At 50.1% G+C, this 21,673-nt stretch overlaps 4 protein-coding genes across 4 annotated transcripts; 3 read left to right on the forward strand and 1 right to left on the reverse strand.

The window, feature by feature from the left end:
• Positions 1 to 3,736: 3,736 nt before the first annotated feature.
• On the forward strand, positions 3,737 to 4,709 carry PFICI_10350 (uncharacterized protein; the record flags this gene model as incomplete). Its single annotated transcript, XM_007838931.1, has 2 exons — positions 3,737 to 4,261; positions 4,455 to 4,709. 2 exons carry the CDS (start codon positions 3,737 to 3,739, stop codon positions 4,707 to 4,709), a joined length of 780 nt encoding a protein of 259 aa, XP_007837122.1.
• Positions 4,710 to 11,112: 6,403 nt separating this feature from the next.
• PFICI_10351 (uncharacterized protein) lies at positions 11,113 to 13,484 on the forward strand (the record flags this gene model as incomplete). The annotated part of the gene is made up of 2 exons (XM_007838932.1): positions 11,113 to 11,465; positions 11,666 to 13,484. The coding sequence occupies 2 exons, from the start codon at positions 11,113 to 11,115 to the stop codon at positions 13,482 to 13,484; spliced, it is 2,172 nt and encodes a 723-aa protein (XP_007837123.1).
• A 1,113-nt stretch (positions 13,485 to 14,597) lies between these two features.
• PFICI_10352 (uncharacterized protein) lies at positions 14,598 to 15,884 on the reverse strand (the record flags this gene model as incomplete). The annotated part of the gene is made up of 1 exon (XM_007838933.1): positions 14,598 to 15,884. One exon carries the CDS (start codon positions 15,882 to 15,884, stop codon positions 14,598 to 14,600), a length of 1,287 nt encoding a protein of 428 aa, XP_007837124.1.
• A 658-nt stretch (positions 15,885 to 16,542) lies between these two features.
• On the forward strand, positions 16,543 to 21,609 carry PFICI_10353 (uncharacterized protein; the record flags this gene model as incomplete). Its single annotated transcript, XM_007838934.1, has 4 exons — positions 16,543 to 18,057; positions 18,114 to 18,209; positions 18,264 to 18,758; positions 18,814 to 21,609. 4 exons carry the CDS (start codon positions 16,543 to 16,545, stop codon positions 21,607 to 21,609), a joined length of 4,902 nt encoding a protein of 1,633 aa, XP_007837125.1.
• Between the last annotated feature and the right edge of the window lie 64 nt (positions 21,610 to 21,673).

Raw genomic sequence — 21,673 nt, forward strand, 5'->3', positions numbered from 1 at the left:
TTGTATTTCATGTCTGTCTGAGCATTGTAACCCTTCTGCCTTGCTTGGTTTTGATGCAGAGGTACGATTCATGCAAGAGGGCGTATGAAGAACTGCCAGAACACTTGGCATATTGGAGACGCAAGAGCACGATGATATGGCTTGCTTGTTTGGCTTGTCAGTCAGTCCATCAATGAGGCAGTCAGAATTACCACCTCCAGGTATCTGTACATGGTATCAAGACGGGTACAATCACTTCACTCTACGACGCGAGATCAAGAATTCGTGATGGGCATCGTTTCCTAGAGACTGATCATATTGAGGTTACCCAAGTGAAAGGAAATACATCGTGGACAGAGTCATATTACGAGGGTTTGCAAGATGGATCAGGTACCGGTTTCGACTCCCGCATTTTTCAAGTTCAACAGTCTGTTACGACCACCACTGCAAATGTGCCATCATCCTGAGGCAGAAAGAAGTTTTGGCAAAACCTCCGAGTCATGATTGGGTACAGCTACGGACGTCCGTGAGCTCGCCACGGTGTCTCAACTTGGCCGAGACAATGCATCAGCTTGATTCTGTCGCTGATCGCCAGTGGCCTGCCCACCAGAGACCGACGCACAAACATCATGGCTGTTGCATTGATTCGTAGTTGCAAGTCCCATCCACAAAGCTGAAGAAAAGTACCCTCGGCATCACGTCAAAGTGAACACCGAGAATCGGCAATGGTTGACAGGAAGTTTCCTGTCCTCAGTCTCCCCTTAGACCCTCTAGTTGGGCAAAAGCCTGCCCAACGGGCACATCATCGGAGACAGTACGTACCTGTCCACGTCCAAGTAATCCGACTCTCGTTGCCTGAACATTTATCAACTTCCACATGCTGGTGTTGCCACCCGTACCCTGGTCGCCAAAGCACCTTGCAGCATGTTGGATATACGTGTTTTTTCTTGACGGCTGATCTTCCTGCCCGCGCCGGCCATAGGTAGCCGTTTCCGGGGCAGCTTTGATCTTGGGTGTTGCATTGCAGCTACGAGATGCCTATTGCTGATACAGGCAGTAATACTGTGTCCCGCGCCCCTCTGACGCAGCCTCGAGTCGGTCTCTGTACATTAACCAGTGGCTCTTTGTTTCCAGTCGACTCACTTCTCTATTGACAGCGATGAAGAATGAAAGCACATCGCAAGCCAAGGCTGTTGAGTATTATGAGACAAAACTCAAGCAGGAATACATCGTGGAAGATCTCCGGGTATCAGGATTCGAAGAAAGAAAACAACCTCGGCCATCAGCAGTATGGAATCCAACCACTTTGAATATGTGGATATTTGACTCGATGAAAAGATGCTTTCATGCATGGGACTTTTGTCGTACTTTTGCTCAACGACTGAATTTTGCAAACGAAAAAGACAGAGTCTTGAGGGTCGACCAAGTCACTTTCAATATGGTCCTGGGGCGTAGAGGGTTTTATACTGGTACTTGGATGCTGATACCCCGGAAATCCCATATGCAAGGTCCTTTTGCCAAATGTGTGGTACTTCTGCAATGGAGCAGGATTTTTCTCTCTCGTTGGTAGGATTACCAAACAACAAAGCACCCGAAGACAGGATTTCAACGAGTTGCGTGTGTCCAAATCTATGGGATGGGCTACGTACAAAGAGCGTCGGAACTGCCTCCGACGTGTCCGGAAAAGCTTGGAATTGTTCAGATATCGTTGTTGCACAACAGGGCCGTTAACATCGTGGGACCAGTATACTAAGTGGGGTTTGGGGCGGTGGCCGCCTTGATGCATTTGTCTCAAACGGGAAGATCGTGCATAAATCACCCTCGCTTACGATATCGGCGCAGAGGGCTGAAGAAATCTGTGCGTGAGAGAGAGAGAAAAGAAACGTTCATCACAGGTGATTGAGGCTGAGATTTTAAAAACAACAACATGATTTCTCACTTTAACAAAATGACGATCTTTCATATTGTATATTGCTTTTTCTCCGTGACTAATTCTTTTTTTATTCTTTATCTATGAATTAATGCTCCGACCCAAAGTGGGACTTTTTGCTAGACCATAATGCATGGTACTTTCAAACGGAAGTGGCCGCGTGGTTTTGCTAGATGATATGATCCCTCCGACAGAGAGAAGAAAGAGAAGACAAAGACAAAAGTCACTTTTTCATAAGAGTGCGGGCATGGACGTTTTAATACCGGTACATTGATCATGGCTAGTGGAGTCGCCATCATGCAAGGTCCTTTTGGACAAGAGAAAAAACTTCAAGAGAGATATCAAATGCGTTATGGTCCTTTTGAACATTAGGAACGAGAAAGAGCAGAAGTGGAACTAAACGTGGGAACATATCATGGAGAAGCAAGCCTTTCAGCCCGCTACTCGGCCGAGAATCATTTGCTTCTTGTTTGACTCTCAATCTTCAAGAATTCAAGAATCGAGAAAATCGCGGGCCGAAAAAATAAAGATACATTGTCCTTTCCGTGCCGGAAGGATTTTGCCTTTCTTGCAGAACGCCGAATTTGACAGCCGGGCATTTTTACTAGTCCGTCATAACCCCCGGGCTTAGCCTCCAGTGTGCTGCTTGGTGTTACCAAATCCCCCGGAAGAAACCAATGCAAATGCAAAAGTCTTGCCCCCTCCCCCCCTTGCGACCGGCAAGCGATGCTGACATGCATCGAGGACTGCATCTTTGACAAGTACGTAGTGTCGCCATGGAGACTTTACAAGGCTGAGTTCGTACCAGGTCTTTCGATGCTTTCAGCCAACATGTTCAGCGTGGCAACAAAACTTCTCTTTTCAAAATGAAGATCAGTTCCAGCCATCAATTCTGACTTCTGATGTTTCTTGATTTACTCCTCGTCAACGACTGATCTAGAACCCCACTGGACGATATTATTTGCCAAAAGCACATGCATCACGGGAAGATTAGCATCGATACTCACCACGGAGAACAGGAACCAAGAGCCTCCTGCATAAAGAGCTTGACTTTACACAAAAAAGCTTGCTATCCCGCGACTTGTCTCCTCGTCTGACTGATGTAGGACTATGCCAAATTTAGAGTTCGCTGCGGCGAGGCTCTGGACCATATGGACCTTCTTGGTGATCTTCAGCCCTAAGAGCTTACGCCAAGTTAGCAGCCGAATGTTCTCCACGTCTTGGCAGGCTTTTACCATCTCATTCTCTGTACAAATCTCGAGCGTCTATAATTATACAGCCAATCCTCCTTCATGTGCAAAACACTAGTCGGCGCTGTGCACCCTCGCTGGTCAAGCTGACCAACCGGCCTTATATGTCCCCAATGGCGCCATCAACCAGTCCTAACCCCCCGATGTTGGAACGCGGGTTAACAACGTTCAGCCTACTCCAAACTGAAGCCGAATTTTGGTGGGAAAATGCTACCCATTGTTTGCATGTGCACCAATATGCTAGTTCTACGAGCTACAGCTCACCGAACAGCAGTCCATCAGAGTTGAGGCGACCTCGTCTTGGCAACGGGCTGTGTTCCATCAAGCTTCTGTATCTGCACGAAATGCTCCCCTCCATGGCTACATCTGGAATGCTTGAGCAACCTCAACGGCTCCTATAAATATCAGCAGTAGGGAGAGACTCGTCAGCAGATGACCGACGGGCTCTCTTGGCATGTTCTTCCACTATTATGAAAACTGACAAGCGTCTATTTTCCCCAGGAATATCTCGCCCCCCTTCCTCTATTATTCACAGATTAGGTCTCTGTAGGCAAGAGAAAAAGCAATATAGCAAAAAATGGCTTCATACCCAACCTACTACCTCTTGACGGTAATGGTCTTGGCGGCTGTCGTTCAGTCCCATCTTCATATCATCTACCCAGGCTCGCGCGGCGAGAATCTCGTGATCAACGGCACCGTAGCCGAAACCAATGGGCTGTCGATCGGCCTCGCCAACGGAACCGACAACCCCATCTACCCCTATGGCATGCAATGGCAATACCCCTGCGGCGGGCTGCCCGTGGGCCAGAACCGGACCTCTTGGCCCGTCCGCGGCAACGGTATCCTCTCGTTCCAAATGGGTCTCCAAGCCGGCCATTCCAAGGCCCTGCTCTACGTCAACATGGGCCTGGGATCCCTCCCCCCGAACCATAGCCTCGTCATGGTCCCCGTGTTCAATATTGACGGCCCGACCAATGCCGAGTATCACGACAGCATCTGCCTCGACCACGTGCCGCTGCCGGCAAATGTCACGGTGAACCCGGGGGATAATGCCACGATTCAGATAGTCCAGGCGGCCAAGCATGGAGCTGCCTTGTATAACGTAAGTTTCTCTTTCCTAGGCTCTCTCGGTCTCTCCCTATCCACTTCCCAAGGGAAAAAGAAAAGGAAAAGAAAAGGGAAAAGAAGAAGAAGTGAAGCCATAGCACAGGGCATATGAAGGACCGCCGCAGATTTGACCTTTTTTCACAATACTGGGGAGACATTAACCAGACAAAAAATTCCGGGGAGAGCAGTGCGTCGACGTTACCTTTGTCGATAATCTCGAGACCCCGTCGCTGGACAGTATCGGCTGCTCCAATTCCACGGGCATACACTTCAGCGCCGTCTCGACGAATGCTCCCCGACGCTGGGGCTGGTACAACTACGGCCAGATGATTGGGCTCGGACTCGGCCTGGGCTTGCCGCTCTTTATCGCCGTGGTCGTGCTGTCTTGTCTTCTCGCCAGGGCTCGAAAGCAACTCAGGACGCGTGAGAAGTTGCCCGGTTGATTGGGTGTTCATTTTTTTTCTTCGTTTTCCTTGCTTGAAACGGATAAGTTCAGGGAGGAGGACGATGATGATGATGATTAATATGGCCAAAGAAGGTGAAAAAATGTGGTCAGTCCTTCTGACATGTGGGAAAAACACATCTGACAAGTTGTGGATTATTTGTGGTGGAAGAAATTCTCCAGCTGGGGCTGAGGATCGACTTGATGGACCTTTTCTCCTATTTGGACGACTGGGTCCGTATCCAATACCGTGGATGAGTTCAACCAAACATGGTTGCAAAACATTATGTGCGAACTGCAGTTTCTTTTGTACGTGGCGACTGGCTAGGTACTTGGGATATAGTGGAATAGCTGGAAAAAGGCCATCCGGCCGTGCTAGTTGAAAGCGACTTTCTTTCCTTTGTGCATGGTCTCGCTATTGACGGACCTGAATATCTATAGTCTCTCTGAAATATCATTATCGGGATTCAAACCTGGAGAAATAAGGAGCAATAAAACTGTGAGCACAAGATGAGACCCAGTAAAATTGTAATTGAACATTGAAAAAAAGAATTAAGTATTCAAAAGAGAAAGAAAAGAAAAGAAACATAACTTTTTTAATTGTGATGCTGAAGACGTTTCGTTCATATTCAGCTACTGTCTTTATATATCATATCCCCCTTTGCTGTAGTCTTTCGTCCTGAGTATAATACGAGGCCACGCGCTGAATTGGATGGAACTTTAAAGCCTCCCAGATCTTCAGGGCTCTCTTGAATCACTTCACCAAGCGATGTGATGCCCAAAAGTCGTTTATATTCCTCGCAGCTTAATCCATAATCTCTAAATCGTGACAGCTACATTATTCGCCATTGATTATGACCATATGTTGCGATGGAGTTCCAGTTTACAAATTGTCCATGAAGTAGTAGTGATAAAGTGCCATTGTATAAACTCATCCCACCCATTTATATCTGAGGTTGCATTCAATCCAGATTGAATCAGCTTGCTGGGAGTTGGTACCGGTCATGTTACAAGAATCTTGATGAGATCAATTCATTGCGTATCACCGGTGAGCAGGCTGTTGAATCCGTACAGAAATGCTATTCGTTGCTACAATACAGCCATTTGAGATGCTTGATTTACCTTCATCTTCAAGCATACATTAATGAGAAGATGATAAGAAAAATCTAAAGCTATCTGCAATTTCTATAATCAAGCGCGCCGACAGAGCTGCTATACAGAGGTGCCGACTCTTGCTTCACCGGTTCGCGTGAACGTACAATGTGAGTGTGCTGTTGCCCTCAGTCCATTTGTCTTTACCCAAATAACACGTGGCAAGCATGAATAGAGATCTGGCATAAAAACCATCTCTGTTCAAAGCATCATCTACTTTTTCTTTATACATATAATTTGGGATTCACCCGTACCAATTTACTCTTGGCTATGCGATACGACTCACTCATCCCAAGTCTCGCCATTCATCACCATTCAGCCTGGCGGTATGAGATAGCTAATCGGTTCAAGCCTCTTCTTGTGCGAATAAATGATCGAGGAATCTCGTGACCAAACAAAACTCACCGCTACAAAAGAAGAGCACTATGCGCCAAGCATAACAAATATTGTAATTCATTGCCGCGGTGGCTTTTACGCCCGAGTTCTGGCAACCGAGAGTCTCGGATGAGGCATGGGATGAGAGTGCCAAGTTTGACCAGGCCAATAATAAGCGTGGCCTGCAGCGTTTACTCCCGCTTTTCCCGCAGGCCAAGCGACCACTGCATTCAATGATTTGCATTTGTGTGTCAACGGATTGCCACCTTACCTACCTGAATATTGTCATAGTTTTTGTTGTTTCTTTGCCCCGTTGTAGATATCAAGTTGAAACAAGATTGATAATTTTTGGCCCTTTTCTTCTCACACCAGACAACGATTATGGCTTACGTACTAATCTGGACCCGTCTACCAGCAATGTATGTAGTCATGTCACGTCGGGTGATATTTCTTGGCTGCGGACAGGGGATGCAGAGTGACATGAGAAGACTGCAAATAACCATCTGAACTTCCTTCTGCCGCGGGGGCGCGCACCTAAAACGGCCCTGGCATGTTCGACTTGCCTCAACGAGACACGAACCACTCTGCTGGCGCCAAGGAGGGTGAATGGCACCTCACAAGGCTGCTGCAATGCAAAAACTTCTGGTTTGATTCCTTTGGGGGAGGAGGCCCCATTACATATAGCCAGCCAGCTACGAGACCTTTGCCTGGGTTGTCTTGGGGTTATGGCTGCAAGAAGGGGCATGGGGTTCTTGGCTCGAAAGGGTATGTCGCTGACGCCCACATCGCCCACCCCGCGCTGATCTGATTTAGAGTTGCGAGTAAACACCCAGAGTCAAGTCGCACGCGGGGAATTCGTGGGGGGAGGAAGAGGAGGAACGTGAGCGGCGGTGACTACATATTTTATTTTATTTTTCGTCTGTCTCATGGGGTGGGTCGATATCCATCTTGCCATGGTCTGTCGATTCGTTTTCGTTCCCGGATCTCAGCAGATGCCAAGATGCCGTGTCACCAAGATTGAGGAGGGGGAAAAGCCAAGACGGGAGTCATCTGTTCCATCGTTCGGAAAGAAAAAAAAGAGTAGTATACTGTATTTTTTATTTTATTTTTTCCGCCATGTTCTTATTATTAAAAATAATAATAACCGAGAATACTAATAATGTACATAGCTGGGGCATTGAAGGAGCACGACCGATCGCGGCGAGCGGTATTTGGACCCTGAAATTATGATGACTTGGGCTTGTCAAGTCAAAGATAAAAAAAATAATAATAGCGTCGTCCATGGAAGGAAACCCGCTGAAAGGGACCCAATGAGGCAATTGCTAATTGAAAGTCTCTCGTTCGTGGGACCCAGCGCCATTACCTACAACCTACGTACATGATTGAAGGTCAACAGCCTGTCCATGCTTGCTGATTGGGGGGCATTTCATGCCAACGCAAACTTGCCCTTAGCCGTTCGGCTGTTTTCTACTTACTACCCGTGCTATGGTACTACATTAGCAATGGGAATGGGCATTTTCGGGGCTCGCGGGCGGCTGCGGGCGTCAACTGCGGACCACAATGAACGACGATCAGTTGGCCATTGCTTCGTACGGAGGTTGTAGTTTACTGCCCAAGTGGATTGATTGGTGGTTACCCAGATCTGCCAGCAAGATGGTGTATCTCTGTGTTGCAGTTTCGACAGCGCAGAACCCTTCAGCATCTGACATCTGGGTATCAGTAGCGTGGTGTAAATCTCTCTTTGAGCTTGTCTCTCCACCCAAACTAATAAGCTTAGCAGCCTCAAACGCCCGCAATGACGGCATTGTTCGATTTTGTTTTATCGATATGTACCGAGCTGCTGGGCATTGATTGCAGCAAGCGCTTGTTCTTTTGCTTCTCTCTTTCCTTCTTATGGGGCCTGGCACAAGCCCTCTGTCCAGCCCAGCCCAGCCCCATTTAAGTAACCATGATCCGAACCTCCCATGGCAAACGAAATACAAATGTAAATCGATTTCAAGCAAAACAAAGAACCAACAATGCTACTATTATTATTATTAGTATTAGTAGTGCGAGACCCCCCGTCTTCCGATAACAAACAACTCCAAGATCCGTCTTTCCAAACGTCAGCGTTCCTCTTGTGTCCCCCTGCCTGACTCGGCTGGGTTGGGCCATTACGTTACAGGTATTCGGCGGCCTAACCGAATCGCGATATCTATTTGGTAATGAGAGCAGTACTCGAGTCTTATTCGCAATGCTCACTCCACTGCTGGCATTGTCCGTCGCAGTATTCGATACGAGCTGAGTACCTGTCGTGCTCTTTGTCCTGATACTGGAATCTCTTGCATGAATAAATGTGCAACTCGCTCAATCGTTGGGTGGGTTGCAGGTTCGTCCCCCGTGGGAAACCACGAAAGCGAAGAAACCTGTGTGTTCCGCGGCCGTGTCATGTCGCAGCTCACCGACGACGACGCCTGTCGGGAAACTCAGCGCGTGCTTCAGCACCGGTAGGGCGGTAAGCGGAGCCGTCAAGACTCAGCTCCTCTAAATTCTAGGCCTCCATTCTGGAAACCCCGCAGCGCGTCCCATCGATTGCGGTGCGGGCGCTGAAAAGTCCGACAGGCTCGGCGCACTATCCCATCTCCAGAGGTCAGTCCAAACTCATCAAAAGTCTCTTGGAAGTACCGAGGACTTGCAAAGAGCCTCCATCCGGCAGTCCAGCATTGCAGGTAGCCTTTTCCATCTGATCCATGGAATTCTTACGATTATTTATATTGTCATTTGGTTCGAGATAAGATACGGAAAACGCTTATCAGTCTGTCAGCCATAATTCGCCGACTCTGGATAGGTTCCCTAGGGTAAAGTAGGTTTTTTTTTTGGTCGCTCATTGCAGTCTGTTTTCTTGGCCGCGCGACAATCATTTGGCGGTCTTTTTGTCTGCTACCTTGCCTAACCCTGGGTCCTGGTAGTTGTAGTTGCAAGGTAAAATGCGCCCCAAGCGAGTTTGCCGTATGTCATACTTTGCGTCGTATCTCGACGAGCCGTGTCTTCTCGCTTGACTACTGCCCCCATTTCCTGTGATCATCGCTTTCACCCAATCTTTAAGTAAGCGCTCAAGGCCTATCAGCGGAGGTTGACCGACCTCCCGATGATGCGCTTTTGTTGATGACAGACTGAAAGACAGACGACGAACAAACAGACAGAGAGAGAGAGAAAGAGCAAGGGCCCCAGCCGCGGGGACCTGACCTACTACTTACTACCACTACATTACTCGATATTGTTCATCCAACCGTGTTGTGACAGAGCGTAGCTTCACTTGGCCTGACTCCAGTCCTCTTATTACCGTGCCCCGAGGTATCCTTCGGTAGCCCTGGATACAAACTTGCAAGTCAACCGTCCGTCTCAAGTTTAGCCCGACTCATCATATTTGCTTGTCATCTGGGGTAAACTATCATCCTCATCCTTGCGACAACAAACTGCTGGCTCACTTGCCGCTCGCTGTCTGGGTAATACTGCGCACTGCTTCTTGCCTTGTTGATCTCTCACTTCTCTCGAGTCAAGCTTGCTCGTGCGCCGTGCACCTGGTGATTGTGAAATTGTCAAGCTTTCCGCAAGCCTCTGAAAGTCTGGGCTATCAATCCCTGGCTGCGTCACATCCCCCAAGGCGGCCACCCCAGAGCAACAACCGTCTCTCTTTTTTATTAAGCTTCCACTTGGTCTGCATACTACACAGGCCACACAGTCCAGTTGCTGGCTGTGTCTGCTTAATACAACGGCCATTTTACCTCCTGCCCCCCGTCCGTCCGGCCCACGCGCATGACATTTCCTATCAGCTCCCTCCTCTTATTATTATTACTACCCTTCATCAACCCCGGCGGGACTGTTAGATTCCTCAGCGCAAGCCACCGATTTTGATACAGATACAGAGTCGAGGCCCCGATGACGAAGATAAGCCAGTCTTATCTCATCCTGGCCGCAATCATCACCTAAGTACTTCTCAACTAACTGACTGACTTGAGTGTCCGTCTTATTACTGGCCTGCCTTGTCTGTTTGCCTGCCCCCCCGGCGAAACCCTTGAGCTTAGCCAACCAGCCAGATAAGCCAGCCAGCAGCTCTTTACCTGACTGAGATCTTTATTCCTGGGACCTGGATCCAGATCGGCTGGTCTTCCGACGTCTTATTAACCAGTCGTGGTTGTGCGGCTTGTCTCTACTACTTTCCGGGGACCCACGCGCGCGTGCCGTATGCAGGCGAGCCTCAACGGCGCTTTCGACTGGCGGCGTATCTATCGGGGTGTCACTACTCTGGATTTATAGTCTAATAACAACTACACCTGTCTTTCCTTCCCCCATCTTCGATAAGGAAAAAAATAGGCCATTGACTCTTTGTTGCCGGGTTCCCGTTACCTGAGCCGTACATACATACCTACCTTAGAGGAACCGGCCTTCCTGCCTTTCCTTTTGCCTGCCCTGGTTGGCCGCCCGCCACACGCCGCCATCCACCATTTAGATCCTTATCTCTTGGAACCTGCTTATCAGCCTTATATTGGGAGATTCCCGGAGTTCTTCGGATCGGCCACTCCTCCTGCTTGTGCAGTCCAGTCGCCAGTCATCTCATATCCTCGGCAGATCTTACCTGTTCCAGCTGGTTCGAGCACTCTACTCGGCCAATACACTGTGAATAAGATCCTTGACCCGTGGGGTATAGTCTCAACGGGCCGCTGGTCTGGCCTTCCGAACGCCGTGTCTGCTTGCCTGCCAGTCTGTACTACTCACTGTACGGCGGCGATCCAGGACGACGGACGTCTTTGGGGGTGCACTTTGCTATCTAGAACCCAAACCAGGGACCGGTCGAGACGACAGGGTAGGCCTGCCGCCCACGTTTTTTTTTATTAAACATGGCCACGCCTAGTGCCGTCCCAAGGACGGCTCCCATCGCCATCGCCCCTAAGCCATCACACTTCAACCCCAGCAACAGCAGCAGCCGCCGAGGCACACCAGGACTGCATCACGACGCATATGCTGCTGGCATGAACGGCCATGATTCTGCAGACTCGGACACACTCTCGAGTGGGAGCATGATCTGTGATTTCTGCTCTCGTCGGAGGATCAAGTGTGTCATGGGCGACGACGACGACAGTGGCGCTTGTGTCTCTTGTCAGGTCAATGGCGTCGACTGTTCCCTAAACCAGAGCCCTCAGCCTCGAAAGAGGAAGTTGGCGCGTGACTTTGCAGATGACGGTCTGCGAGGGTAAGTCTTTATCAGCTATAAACCCCCCCATAGTTGACCCCCAATCTTTTTCTAGCTTTACCTTACCCTCCCTTCCCTTTTTTTTTTTCCCTTCGTTCTCCCTCCATCCCACCTAGACTGCCGAAGCACTGGCGCGACCCATGTAAGACGGAGGAAGAGCCCTAGTTGACCCATGGCTGACACTTTATTGGCTGGTGTAGCTCGCCTGGCCGGCATGATAACAGAAGATTGCGGCAAGATACGCTGAGTATCTCTAGCACAGCAGCCAGCAACTCTTTAATTGAGGAAATGGCCAACTTTGGAGGGCCAACCATGATGAAGAGGACTTTGGGCCTCCAGAATGACCGTTTCAGCCAGTACATTGGACCGACCACCGATTTCGAGCCTTCCCTCATCAATTTGTCACCATTCGACAACCAGGATGAGAGCCTGCTGGCTCGAGGAACGCTGCGCAAAGTAAGCGACCATGACACATTCTTGCTGCTTCCCGACAGCGCAACCGAGCGGTATGAGTACCAGATTGCGGACGCCGATGAGATTGAGAAAATCGTGGCCCCGCATGGAAAAACACTGATCGATCTCTATTTCGACATCATACACCCGTCCTTTCCAATCATCCAAAAAGAGGTCTTTCTTGAGAAGTATGAGAGATCCTACCGGGAATTCTCTCCGCCACTATTGGCTGCCATATATCTACTCACTATTAATTGGTGGGACCATTTAGAAGAGCTATCGGTGCACCCTCGTCCTGATGTGAAGGGGCTGGAAAGAATCATGAGAACGTCCTTGGTCGATGCCATGTGGAGGCCAAAGCTCTCCACCATTCAAGCTGGTCTTCTGCTATCACAAAGGCCGGAAGGAGACCAGTGGGCACCAACCGCTCAGCTTGTTGCCATTGCCCAGGAGCTCGGACTTCACCTTGATTGCACACATTGGAAAATTCCATTATGGGAAAAGGGATTGAGGAAACGACTTGCCTGGGCATTATACATGCAAGACAAATGGGGTGCCTTGATCCACGGACGACCTTCGCACATCTTCCAGACAAACTGGGTGGTACAACCTATTCTGCCCGGAGACTTCCCCGACGTGGACTACAGCGACGAGAATGCGGAGGAGAGGCTTGATCTGGAGCGCGGCCGGACGCTGTTTGTGCAGATGATACACTTGTCCCAGATTCTTGCCGAGATCCAAGATACCTTCTATACTCTCCAGGCGATGCAAAATGTGACCAACGCCGGACCACAAGGAATCCATCTCGTTCTGTCGCTTGCCAAGCCGATTCAGCTGAAACTGAAGGAATGGTACTCATCGATTCCGGCGGTCATTCGGATGGACAATTCCATGTCGGCTATGTCGTCGGGTCGTCTCTCGAGCATCGGCCATCTACACTTGGCCTACTTTGCGACGGAGATAACGCTTCATCGTCGTATCATTCGTTCGCTCGCTGCCGACGAGTCGGCCGTAGACTTTTATTTGCTGCAGATCTGCCGCAGTGCTGCCAAGGCACGACTAATCTCGGCCATGGACTTTGTCAATAGGTTGACTCCGAACCACCTCAGGGCATTCTGGTTCTTCGCATCAAAGACGAACTTCGCACTAATCGGCACCTTTGGCTCCCTGCTCTGGGCAACTTCACCTGGCCGGGAGGAGGCTGAATGGTACCGTCGAAGGCTTGCCGAGTATCGATGGACGCTCAGTGTAAGCAGCAAACCTGGCGAAGGAAAGGGCCTTACGGCGTTTGCGATGGGAATGCTCGACATATCGACGGGCCTCCTCAAGAAGCTGCCCGAGAAACCGGAGCTGAGCCGCAGTGGTAGCGCCTTCGAGATGGAGTCCATGGGCCGTAGACAGAGCCTTCTCTCGATGAGCATGAGCTCCATGCCCATGGAATTCCAAAGCGGGATGCACAGCGCCGATGTTAGCGGAGCCGTGAGCCCCGGAAGCCAGAGTGACAGCAGCGACGAAATGTACGACAATTTTGCGCCCACGGGTGGAATGGCCTCAGGTCGGTATTGATCAAAGAAGATCCAAAAAAGAATATCCGATTCCAGCGAGAGTGCTCCACTAGCTGGATATTATATCCCAAGGAAAGGCTCCGGCGTCAGTAAAAGTTTCAACCTTGTATGAACTATGTTTGCATGGCACACCCTCTAGCAACAAGGGAGCTTGGGGGGATATGGACTTGGCTATATTACGCCATAGCCCCTGGACTCTTTACAATTCTATGGCGAGATTTGGCGTGCTTTGTCACCATTTAAGCCTACGCCCAGTCACCCACGCCTCACGTCAGACGAGGCGACATACTTGGGCCTTTGGTCTTTCTTTTTTTTTTCCCCGTCTTGTTTTGTTGGCCACTTGATTTTTTTCATCCTCCTACTCGTTGCTTTTCGATTTGTCACGAATACCCCCCAAATGTCCTTTTTTTAGATAGTACATAACAGGCTGTCTGGGCTTTACGAAGATAACGAATCCATTCGAGTCTTTTTCCTGTTGATACAGACTCGCCATGAAAAGAACCTTGCTCCTCATGTTCGTGTCGGCTCGTCTTGGCGGGGAATAACTTGATGATGGTTGTATGCACACATCCGCATGAGGTTACACAAAAAAAGAGAAGGGGAACCGGTCTTGGGATTATCGCTGTCTTTAATGCATCATGATGAAGGGAAGAGGATCTGGTTGGCTGGTAGAGGATTTGAGAGAAAGAGCGAGAGAGATATGGTAGACTGTGTTACGAGACAAGCATAGGAAGGAATTTTAACATTGGCTTTTTGCATGAATTGCCATTTTATTGCAGACATTTGTTGCTCATGATGTGATATACTCTGATACAAAGCCGTCCATTCGATCTCTCACTCTGCGGCCCAGCACTTTCACGCAGGAGAATGACGACGGGATTTGACGGCTCGGCCAATTTTGCTAGGCAGTTAGTGCATCTTATACTTACAAAGTCAACACTGGAATCAAGAGGTTCGATAGTATTCTTGCCCAATGCGTGAATGCAAAAGCCAGTCTTGCAAGTCTTGATCATCTTGGATGGATTGATTTGGAAGTATACTATCTGTACATTGTGGTACACACTGTTGCAACATTTGCCGTGAGCATCATGCCGTCATGTCCGCAAACAGACTCCTACCTCCACCTGCTTCCGCTGCCCGATTCCCCCTTTCTCTCGGCCTCGAGCATGGCGTCAAAGTCTTTCTGGGCCTGGCTCTTCTCGTCTGTTTCCGAGTAAGAATAGTTGTCACTTGAACCGCCCCTTTCTCGGCCCCTGTCGGGCGTTGAAGCCTCTTGCTGCACTTTGCTCCATGCGGTCTCTTGACCGGACCGATCTCCTCTGCTGAAAGGTGAAGTAGCAGACTTGGCTTGCCGTCTGATTTGGTCCCAGGAGGAAACGCCGGGGGCAGACTGTTGCGCGGCCGAACCTGCCTGTTCAGCACGACGAGCGGCCAGTGAAACTGGAGACGCATCATCGTCGAAGAGTTCCGAGTCTCCCCATGAGCTTGACTGGCTGCTCTGCGACGGTGCTGGTGCCTGCTGACGCTCAGTAGAGGCCCAGTCTACTGGGCTTTGCGCATCTCCTTGTCCCGAAGAGGCAGTTGCTGGTGTCTGACTTTGACGGGGAAATCGTCTCATCTCTTCAGGTGATGGGGGCGGCAGACCAACTCGACGGTAGGTCTCGTCTCTTTGGTCAGATTCAGATTGTCCCACATGCGCCTGACTTTGGTCGTGCGCTTGCTGTGCTCTTCGCCCTCTCGGGCTGTTTGGGCTAATTCGGTGCAGTATGGCATCTTGTACGCGGGCCAGTCTTGTATCCTTGACTACATCGGCGGCTATGCTCATCTTCATGATGGAAGAGTAGAAGATCGTTGTGGCGAACTTGAACAGCGGATAGTATGCCAACCATCTGGCCGCATGCCATACCAGTATCGCAGATGATCCCCTCAAAATCGTCCACCGCGTTGTCGGAAAGGCCTGTGGGTGAAACCACGCCCGACCAACAGGCTTGAAAAATGGAAACTTGTAATCCGCCCTTCCGTGGTAGAAGGCGGCACCGGCAAAGAGCGCCGCCGTCGGAGCGGCCCAGGCGCCGCGCTTGAAGTTCTTGGCGCTCGTTTCTGCGATGCTGTCGATCTCGGTCTGCGTTAGGCGCATGTTGGCCTCTGACGCGAGCCGGACGACGTTGGCGGCGACAAAGTTGGTGCGCATCTGCATGTTCAAACCCGATAGGCCCGCCCAGCTCTGCAAGGGCTGTAATCTCTCAAAGTGAATGGTGGCACCCTCCTCGAAAAATTTGTTCTCCAATGCAACCTGTTTGCGCGGATTGGCAAAGGGCCACGGAACGCGTGGCGAGGCGTCCTCGGGAACCTCTTTGAGGAGGTCCCCCAGCATGGCGCCAGTACGTGTACCAGATTGCATGGCCGCTTTTCAGAAGAAAACTTGACCGAGAGAAAATTTAAAGTCAGATCAGTCTTGGGACCATGACCTCCAATGGCGCTATAGAGTTGCGCACATGAATCGTGCTGTCAATGGATTGTTGTCCGATATTTGAGCTTCTCGGATGGAATGGGAATCATGGATGATGACGATATTGGTTGAATTGGTGTTTCGTCCAAGGGTCATGGTCCAAGCTCCCTGCCTTCGTGCCGAGTGCTTGGGTTTCCGTTCATGGCGGGGGTCCTCTTAAAGTGGCCAAGAGCTAACCCCCGCGACCAAAATTTATAGCGGGTCCAGAGCTTGCATTGTTAGCACTTGAGACGCTGGCTGGGCAACTAGGTGCTACAAACGGAACGCGGGTCAGCGCGTCCTGGTACTATTCAACAAGACGCGTCTCACTTCGCGCCCCTCGATGGATGCATGCATTACCCATGGGAATATTTCCATGTCTCCATCTTGCTAATACACTCATTACGACACGCTACCAACATATTCAAGGCTTCAGTGTCTGGAGTCATCAGGCTCTGCATTGACCGATTAATTTTTTGGTTCGTCCTTGGAACGTTGTTGGATCCGCAGCATTAGAGACCTCGACACCTACCACGGGCTATGGAACGCATATCGTGGTCACGATAACAAGATGCCCCTTCAGAAGTCCTTCTCGGAGCAACAAGGTCCTCCAAGAGCCAAGCAGACGTGGAATCGCTCCAAGTCACATTCTGGGGCCCATACAACGGCACGGCTCACGACAACAAGACCTCTACAACCAGTTTCAGAAGCCAGCAAAAACAAGCTTCACGCTTTCGAGTTCCGTGACAACGTGCCGAAAAACACCGACGGCAACGAATCGCTTCTGGATCAACAGTCGACTGATACCGATCCGCAGAAGCAGCATAATAGCCCAACTGACGACGGGCTGCCATGCAATTCGGAGAGAATAGCCATCACGCCTCGAGATAAGCTAGTCTGGCAGGAACTAATTGGCATTCCTGAAGACAAGGAAGACCGCGAGGACGTTAGCCCGAATGAGCGCATTCTCTGGGACTCGAAACGTCGCGAAGGAGTGCCCGAAATATCACCTGTAATCATCCGAAGAAGGGGTAAGAAGCGTGCGCGTAGCTCATCTCCCACGTCGTCCCCCTCGAGCCACACGAACCTGGCCACGCCTGCTGTCAATGTCAAGCGCTTGACACAAGCCCTCAAGTCTGGAAGTGCTGATCCCGCCACGGAGCTCTGGGACCGATTCGCCCTGAGTGGCTCAACAAATAGACCTGCTCAGGGAGCTGCCAATCCTGCTCTCGCCCAGATTATGGTCTCTTCCTCACCGCAGACGAACAAGATACGAACAAACGGTCTCCTTCAGCCAGGCTCTCCCTCTGGAAGCAGTCTGCGCCGCGCAATAAGTTGTGGTACGAATTGGCCGAAGCGTCGTAGGACGGACCGTGGCGAAAGCACCGTGCAGCCCACCACCATGATGGACGAGAGCCCGACCCAGAGTACCAAGGCGTCCATGGTCAATGCACTGCTGAGGAGTGTTGATGGTGAGATCAACCGCTCAAAGGCTTTGCAGGCCCGACATGACGCTCTAAAGTCCCCATCGCCAAAAAAGAAGCAGCAAGGACCAATGTCAAATGGATCACCAAAACGGAGGGTCCCACCGCCGCCACTCTTTGAATCGCTTGAAAAGACGACATCGACTGGATCTCGAGGAGAGGAACACACCGCTTCAAAGGAGGATTCGTCCGATTATGGTGATGACGACTTTGATTTCGATGAGGACACACTCATGGTGCTGGATGGCGGTACCGTGACCACGACCCAAGACGAGACATTTACGGCTATTCCACCTCAAATTAAGCCATCAACACAATCGGATGATGGTGATGACGAGTTTGGGGACATGGATGACGACGTATTCGCGGCAGCAGAAAATATAATAGCTGGTATAGACTCGCATCAGTCTTCACAAGCCACGCCACGACAATTGGCAGAACACTCGGTGGTTGCTGAAGCTGTAATGAAGATGAAAAATGGGGAAGCGGAAGAAGATTTGTACGATGATGATTTTGGAGACGACTTTGATTTTGAGGCGGCCGAGGTCTCTGCAACTCAGGCAGTTCAACAGCAGAGTAGCCTTGGCACATCGGCACCACCTGTATGTAAGTGATGTCGCCCAATTCTCAGGAATTGAGCTGAAATCAGGTGCTCTAGGCGACACATAAGCCTAAGGCAATCCAGCGATACCTGGTCACCAAGGTTGTTGAAACCGAGTTCATGGACGAGAACAGCAGGTTAGGTGTGGAAAAGGTGAGTGTTGCCCAAAAGCATGTGGTTCTAGGGTTTTACTCACATGTCTCTCAGATCCTCTTTGTTCAGGTTGACCGAAGCAACGTGATGAAGACTATACACCTGCGTGGTGACTGGGTCGATACATCCGTGCATGACAAAGCATTTGTACACGTCATTGGAGAGTTCCAAAATGGTGGGCAATGCATCATTGACAATAACCAAAATATCCTCATCCTACACCCCGATCAGCTTATATCTGCTACTGTTGTGGCAGATAGTTTCACATGTATGCGTCGAGCCGTGCTTCAGGATCGCGTGAAGGCGACTAGCGAAGCTACCGCGCCCCTGGTGTATGGAACGTTGCTACACGAGATATTTCAGGAGGCGATGATGGCCAATGAGTGGAACACTAAATTTTTGGACTCACTTATCACAACGATCACCGAGAAACATGTGGAAGATCTGTACAAAATCAAGGTATCAATGAGCGACGCTCGCGAGCATCTTCGCTCAAAGATGATTGAGTTGCAGCATTGGGCCGCCGCATTTGTTTCTGGCGAGCCAAAAGTATGTCTGAGATCTTCCAACGATGTTACAGATGACTAATCACGAGGATTGACAGGCTGATGCAGTCATTCAAGGGCGCAATGGAGACAAAGGCATCATGTGCGTGAGCAAGCTGCTCGACGTGGAAGAGCACGTATGGTCGCCAATGTACGGTCTCAAGGGCAATATCGATGCGACTGTACAGGTCACCATGAAAGATGGCCCAAAGACGAGAACATTGACCGTGCCCTTTGAGGTGAAGACTGGCAAGAATGCCACCAGCAATCATCAAGCCCAGACATCTCTGTACAACTTACTACTGGCTGACCGTTACGACATCGAGATCGCCTATGGTATTTTGTACTACATGGAGAACTCGAGCACAATTCGAATACCAACGATTCGTCATGAACTACGTCACATGATCATGCAGCGCAACGAATTGGCCTGTCATGTCCGAGAACGCAGCGTACAACTGCCGCCAATGAAGCGCAATGCCAATACTTGCGGAAAATGCTATGCCAAGGCTTCCTGCTTCATCTACCACAAGCTCGCAGATGATGGTGATGGAGAAACAAGCGGTATGAAGACCAAATTCGATGAGGTTGTCAAGCATTTATCGCCCATCCATCAAGAGTTTTTCCTGAAGTGGGAAAACCTATTGACAAAAGAAGAGAAGGAGAGCCAGAAGCTACGGCGAGAACTATGGACCATGTTGAGTTCGGAACGTGAAAAAGTCGGCCGATGCTTCGCAAACGTGATGATTGAGGAGGGATCTGCTGCAGAGCAAAAAGACAGTCCGAAGATCAACCGCTACACTTACAGTTTCATCAAGGATACTCCTGCAGCAGGCTTTTCCTTCATGGATTCGCAGCTTGCGGTTGGCGAGCCCATAGTGGTCTCCGACGAACAAGGCCACTTTGCTTTAGCATTGGGTTACGTAACTGCAGTAAGGAAGGAGAAAATCAGTGTCGCAGTGGATCGCAGACTACACAATGCCCGCATCCGCCAGCCTGGGTTCGATGAAGCAGATAACCAGGTCTTTGCTAGCATCATGGAAGTTGTGCCTGAAGGAGCAACACCAGCGCTGTCCCAGGGAAAAATCAAGAAATCTCCAATTCGCTACAGGCTCGACAAGGACGAATTCAGTAATGGCATGGCTACTGTGCGCAACAATCTGGTCCAGATCATGACCAATGATATCTTTGGGTCGCGAGAGATCCGTCGACTCGTAGTCGATCTTGCAGCGCCAACATTCAAGGCAATGTCGACTCAATATACGATCAAAGACCAAGGCAGCCTCAACGTTGATCAGCAGAGAGCCATTCACAAGGTCATGAGCGCCAAAGACTATGCTCTTGTGCTTGGCATGCCTGGCACTGGCAAGACAACTACAATCGCACATATCATTAGGGCACTAGTCTCCCAGGGCAAGAGTGTCTTGTTGACATCTTATACACATTCTGCCGTTGACAATATCTTGCTGAAGTTGCAGAAGGATAAGATTCCGATACTGCGATTAGGTGCCCCTGCCAAGGTCCATCCCGCAGTGCAGGACTTTGCTGTACTGGCGGCTCAGCGGAAGGACACTTTTGATGAGATTCAAGACGCCTGGCACAATACTCCGATCGTGGCGACAACCTGTCTTGGAGTCAACCATCCTGTCTTCAACGAGCGGACCTTTGATTACTGTATCGTGGATGAAGCCTCCCAAATCACCTTGCCGATTTGCCTCGGGCCTATTCGACTTGCAAAGACGTTTGTCCTCGTCGGCGATCACAATCAACTCCCGCCACTGGTACAGAATGAGGAGGCCAGGGTCGGGGGTTTGGACATCAGTCTGTTCAAGCTTCTTTCAGATACCCATCCTGACTCGGTCGTAAACCTTGAGCACCAATACCGCATGTGCGAAGATGTAATGACACTGAGTAACATGTTGATCTACAATGGCCGTTTGAAGTGTGGAACCGAGGAGCTCCGTCACCGCAAACTCGACATTCCCAACATGGCTGCACTGAGCTCAAAGCACTACGATGTTGAGACACTGGCACACTCGGGGAACCCACGCTCAATTTGTGCGAACTGGACTCAGCCAACTTGCTGGTTGCGTTCTATCATTGACGCAGAGGCCCGCGTTCGATTTATCAATACGGATCTAATTCCAGATTCGCGTGAGGAAGCCAAAGGAAACCGGATTGTAAACCCGACAGAAGCCAGCATCGTGACTCAACTTGTCGACGCACTTCTTTCGGTCGGCGTACCAGCTGCCGAAATTGGTGTCATGACGCACTATCGCAGTCAGCTTTCGCTCTTGAAGCACAACTTACGAGCTCACGGCTCTCACATTGAGCTTCACACGGCAGACAGATTCCAAGGGCGCGATAAAGAGGTCGTCGTTCTCTCACTTGTGCGCTCAAATGAGCAGCATAGTATTGGTGACCTACTCAAAGATTGGAGAAGAATAAATGTAGCATTTACGCGTGCCAAGACAAAACTGCTGGTTGTTGGCAGCCGAGACACGTTGCGCAACTGCGGTGAGGCCGAAATGGTGAGCAGATTTGTGAAACTCATGGAGGACAAGAATTGGGTATTCGATCTACCAGCCGATGCGCTAGAGGGCCATTGGTTTGAAGAGGGCTCAACACAGGTTACTTCTAGAGGTCATGGTCTCCGTGGCCGATCTCAATCGCGATCTCCAATGAAGAAAGCGTCGTGGAAAGCTGTAGCTGATGAGGGTTTTGGATTTGACGCAGGAAAAGAGAATATGAGGCCAGCGCCTGCGAGGGCCAAGGTCACTGAGAGAGCATTGTTGAAGAACAAACCCCTTTTGACAGATATTTTTAATGACTTGATGGGTAGCGGGGAGTATTGATTTGGGTATTGGTCTTCATCAGGGTACATGGCTTTTGGCTTCAAGCAAGGCTGAAAACTGACAA

Source organism: Pestalotiopsis fici (genome assembly GCF_000516985.1).
Source record: "Pestalotiopsis fici W106-1 unplaced genomic scaffold PFICI_Scf_7, whole genome shotgun sequence".
NCBI classification, from domain to species: Eukaryota; Fungi; Ascomycota; class Sordariomycetes; order Amphisphaeriales; family Sporocadaceae; genus Pestalotiopsis; species Pestalotiopsis fici.